At 33.3% G+C, this 5,623-nt stretch overlaps 1 protein-coding gene across 1 annotated transcript in view; it reads left to right on the top strand.

Annotated features, from left to right (window-relative positions):
• Positions 1 to 5,623, top strand: part of LOC107753000 (protein crumbs homolog 2-like) — a 37,693-nt gene that overhangs the window by 23,469 nt on the left and 8,601 nt on the right. Inside the window, exons 8-9 of the mRNA XM_016569081.1 lie at positions 447 to 680; positions 3,229 to 3,900. Coding sequence (XP_016424567.1) covers positions 447 to 680; positions 3,229 to 3,900 — 906 coding nt within the window. The remainder of the gene's footprint in view (positions 1 to 446; positions 681 to 3,228; positions 3,901 to 5,623) is intronic.

Consider the following 5,623-nt stretch of genomic DNA (forward strand, 5'->3'; position numbering starts at 1 on the left):
ACTTCTTATTTTGGACATACTTCCAAGACGTAGCCTATCTGTAATTCCGAAGTACAGCGAATATCCACACTGGTGCGCTCACTAACAGCCCACCTACACCGCAAAACATTAGATTAATCCGCACTGAGGAGCCGTGCCGATGCACAACTCACATAAAGAAGATAATTCCGCAAATAACTGCAATTGCAGGTTTCAAACAGAGATGCGACAAAGAGCCAAAACTTACGGAATGCAGCTTTAAAATGTGTAATAGATTGTTACTAACTGCAATTTTCAGCATGTAATCTGTATTCAATAATCTACTACAATATGTAAATAATCTACCCAGCACTGACTGCATGATGCCCAGTTTTCTCTGTATCTATTTACAAAGTCGGCAAATGCTCTGTATGATGCCTAGTGTGTTAAATCTGTTCAGATTTGGAAAGTCGTGTAGTTTATTCCAGCCCGTAGAGGCTGAAACCTTCCCACACGGACACGACTCAAATCACATCTCCAGTAATGAGTCGGCTCTGGCTGGCATGGAAAGCAATCGCTCACACCGGCCGGACAGACAGACATTCCTGATTTCAGCCCTGACAGAAGCCAGCTGGGATGGGAGGAGAGGCTCAGAGGATTATTATCCCAGCGGAGGGGGAGTCATGCTGGACGAGTCCGCCGTAATCACTCCTGGACGCTTGGTACTGAGAGGTGGAAGACGTAACAAACTAGGAAGCTAGAAAGAGAGAAGTAGATAGGGACTGAGAGGAAGAAATCTCTGGACGTCTGCACTGGGAACGGTCACCTGTGTGTCAGTCTCCGGCTGGACGTTTGGCAGGATGAGAGGACTAATAGTGAGAGTGATTTGCAGCGGGCTGCTTCTCCTGACAGGTAAAGCGTCGGGGCTTTCTGGAGGATTTCTGTATTAATGGTGAATTAACCTGCGGAGAGCTCGCAATTCTGCTGTTTTAAGAATGACATTGGAAATGAAGAGTGTGGTTCTCCTGTGATTTATTAGAAATATTATATACTGTAGAATGTGTGCATGGTTTTTCAGGTTTTGTTAACCACATAGTTCCAAAAGTACTGTAATAAATTATTTTATGGCTCACTATTTTTTTGTACAAAACATGACGTGAGATAAGAAGTCTTAAAAAAAAAAAAAAAAAACAAGCTATGAAAATGAAGTGAGTTTTCATGAAATAAAAAAATATATTTGCCAGTGGGGTATAAACTTGTTTTCCCTTTAAATTGAGTTTATTTTTCTTGTTTTAAGCATAAAATTTTGATACATTCTAATAAATCAGAAAACAGGACTTCTTATTTTATGTCATTTTGCATCTCAAGTAAATATATCTTGATTTAAGAATTTAGATGCTTGTACTGGACAGTGTTATTTTAGTATCACTGAAATTTTTTTATTAATATTTTGATAATTTTTATATTTTCTGTTACATTTTAATTTCAGTTAAAGTTTTTATTTTGTTGTGTTTTTGTCATTTTTATTAGTTTTTTAATATGTCTATTTAATTTTTTAAATTAGTTTTACATATTAGTTTTAGTTAATTCAGTTTAGTTATTTTAGCACTTCAACGTAAACTAAATGAAAATGAGAAATGATGCCTTGGCATCTAGCTGAAATAAAAGTTTTAGTTTTTTATATTTTAGTTTTAGTTTTAGTTAACAATATATTTTATTTTAACATTTAAATTTAATTTAACATTATTTCAGTTTTAGTTACTTTAGTACATCAAGTTAATCTAAGTGAAAATGAAAAATGTTGTAATTGATATTCCTAAAATTATTACTGTAAAATCACTTTATTCACTAATAGATTAAAATCTATTTAAATCACTTTATTCTATTTTCTTTTAGGTTGATCGGTAACACTTTACAATAAGGTTAATTAGTTTAACTACTTTAGTTAACATGAACTAAGCATGAACAAAACTTCTACAGCATTTATTAATCTTAGTTCATATTAATTTCAACATTTACTAATGCATTATTAAAATCAAAAGTTGTGCTTGTTAACATTAGTTAATGCACTGAATTAACATGAACTAACAATAAAAAACTGTATTTTCATTAACATTAACAAAGATTAATAAATAGCCTACTGTAATAAATGTGTTGTTCATTGTACATGTTAGTTAATACATTAACTAACATTAACTAATGGAACCTTATTGTAAAGTGTTACTGATTGATCTTATATAGTCAACTCTTAAATCATGATTTCGTATCATAAACGATTAATTGCCAAAAACTAGATTTTTGTAGAAATATCAGCATTAAATTCCCTTTCTAATAATCACCTTTTAAATTCATGACCTTCAGCACAAGGCTTGTAATGACTAAATTAACTATATAACTATTAACAATGTTACTTTTTTAATGTAGCTGATGGCACAATTAGTTTAGTAACATAAAGGTGTTATTTTCTGATATAATGTATATAAATGAAATGTGCTTTTAAAAATCACATTTTTGAATGGAAAAGGCACTTATTTCATATAATAACCCAGTTTCTGCAGGCTCCACAGAAGAAAACCAGATCAAATCACATATAAAGGCTAATAGTTAAAAGTTAGAACATGAACATAAATGTATAAACATACATAAGTATATATGATATAAAATGCATAAGTATATATTCAATATTATGTGTGCAAAATGGACTACAATATAGACTCAGTAATATCACGTTAAGCATGCTGAATGATAAACTACAAAATTCCTATTGAGAATGTGGTAGAAATAATCCTCCTGAATTATTGAAAATTGCAATAACGTTCAAAGGGGCTTTCAATGTCTGGGTGCTTAACGTCATAAGTATTGGTAAATGCAGATTAACCCATTTAATCGAATTTGTGAACAAAATTTATGTTGGAGTTTGCAGGGCCTTAAAAGAGTTGTTGTTGCGTTATAGAGTTATCAACTACTGATGAAAGTGCAGGTTTTCTGGAATTTATGTGAACATGATTTTATCATTCCCCTTTTCACCACAACTGATTAGTAGGGGAAAAAATGAAATTTTGTTACTTTATTGTTTGCAGTTGCAGTTTCTCACACTTAGCTTGGGAAATTTTGGGATTAAAGGGTTTAAAATCGGCATACTCTACATGGCTAGTTATGCAAGAGTTGAAATAAACTTAGTGGCTGGCTTTTCTAATAATTTCTTGCTTTTCAGAAGCTCCAGAGACATGGATTTTGGGATCGGACACATTTTTGTGGGAATGACTCCAGCCAAACTTGCATCTGATTCTTAATCAGTCTTCTGTTGTTGGATATAATGCCAGATTACTCAAGATGACGGAGTTGAATTATGCTTTCATAAGCGAAAACGGGAAGGAAGTGGATAAAACTTTGGACTGGAGTTACATAGACTGGCATAAAAAGAAAACGGTCAAAGGGACGGATGCACAGACCCAAACCCAATGCGTACAAAGTGAGGACAAAGACACACAAACAGCTAGTCCTTTCATAATGCGAATAGATTTAGGAAGGACGCCCTCCAGACTGAGGTATGGTTCCCTTACGGAGTCTGACAGCATGCCAGCACACTTATTTCAGTTTGATAGACAAGCCCCAGCCCGCATCTCCACGTCCCCCACTCTGAGGAGAATGAGGAGCACGAGAATCTCCTACCGAGATCCAAGCAAGTCGGATGGTCCTTTAGGAGAGGAGTCTCCCACTCCCACGAGTCCCCTTTCTCCATTATTCCGGCAGAAATCACCACTGGCGGTTCAGTCGGATGGAGAGAGCGGGAACTTTGAATCTTCAGTGATTCATGGGACAATTAGATCACACAGATCAAAGACCATTGACAATGGCGTCATTTGCAAAAGCAAAGAGTCTTGTGATTTAAAAGAGCCAGATTCTGATGATAATGAGAGCATCACCGATGACAATGACCAGGTATACAATGAGTTCGAGATGTCTTTAAAAATATAAAAAATGTTAAAAAATTAAAAATGTCTTTTCTAATATAGGTTTTGCATTTCTAACCCTAAAAATATATGAACAGTAATTATGACAGACTTCACAGAAACAATTTTTTACACAGCACTCTGGAATACTTGATTCTGATTGGTCAGTTGCGCTATAGCAAACTGATATTTTTATAATATTCCATGCTGTCCATGGCAAATGCAGCAGGCACCATCATCGGTATTATAGTATTATCATATTATCTGATTGTCTTTATTTAGCAGAAGGTTTAAGGTAATTTACATATCAAAAGAATAAATTATAAAATTACTTGAACTCAAATTAATATATTTAATGTCAACTTGTGTATTTGTAGTTTTAGTGCTTCAGCTTAAACTTCAGTTATTTAATTTAGTCAATTAGTTGCAAAGGCAACATTTCTCATTTTCATTTAGTTGAAGTTTTTATCTAATATTTATATTTTATTTTATTTAAGAATAAAATTGATTTCAATTAACAATTAGTTTTTTTTTAGTTTTAGTTTTAGTTAACAATATATTTTATTTTAACATTTAAATTTAATTTAACATTATTTCAGTTTTAGTTACTTTAGTACATCAAGTTAATCTAAGTGAAAATGAAAAATGTTGTAATATATATATATATATATATTAATATTTTTATTTGATTTCAGTTAATGTGCATTATATTTTAATGCTTTTTTAGCTTTTAGTACTGAGGAAGAAATTCACTTTTTTCACCTGTTTCTCTCTTTTGTGCGCACACGTCTGCTAGGTTTGGATTGCTCTGGTTTACTCTTGATTTCATTGTTGGTTTTAGTATAAACTTGTTTTTCCTCATGTGCATTATAAACGCATCAGCTAAATGACTAATGTAATTTAACAGTAGCACAGCTTTTTGCATTCTGCATAGCATGTGCTAGAATTGATTTATAGCACTTGAGCCCTTTTCATTGTTTCAAAGCAGCCTATCGGTTATCTTAGTTTCATGTTTAATATTGCCAAGGAATGCAAAATATATTGCAAGCAACCACTAGAAGCTTTTACAGTTTGCACTGGCAAAAACTGATTACAACTCTCAGGAACGGTTGCACAATAGCAGACTGTGTGTTTGACACCTGCTGTCATCCACAGTGATGGACTTTCTTGCTCAGCTGCATTTGCACATGTAGTGCATACATTTCTGTTTTGTTTAGTTTGGTCATATTTACTGGTGCAGTGGCATTTTTCACCGCAGTACTTAACAGTCGTCTCACAGACTAAACAGCAGTTAAGTTGAAGTAACAGTTGCAGCATATGCTGACATGCCAACCCCATTAGCAGGATTACATTACTAACTGATTAAAGACAAAGGATTAAAGTAAATGCAATTAAAACTCAATTAATTTCCTTTAGTTCACTGTTCTGTAAGTCATTGGCTCTGATGTATTAAGGTTGTCCTGTACGTTACAGTAGCTTCATAGGTTGATTTTTATGACTTTCTGCTTAAGATTTACTTTACGAAAACTGTATTTTCTTAAAGAGATTTTCTTGTTTGTTGTCCTTTTAAGGTGTGTATAGTATTAAAGTTGTCCTGTACGTTACAGTAGCTTCATAGGTTGATTTTTATGACTTTCTGCTTAAGATTTACTTTACGAAAACTGTATTTTCTTAAAGAGATTTTCTTGTTTGTTGTCCTTTTAAGGTGTGTA

Source organism: Sinocyclocheilus rhinocerous, unplaced genomic scaffold (assembly GCF_001515625.1).
Source record: "Sinocyclocheilus rhinocerous isolate Xijiao unplaced genomic scaffold, SAMN03320098_v1.1 scaffold951, whole genome shotgun sequence".
Lineage (NCBI taxonomy): Eukaryota > Metazoa > Chordata > Actinopteri > Cypriniformes > Cyprinidae > Sinocyclocheilus > Sinocyclocheilus rhinocerous.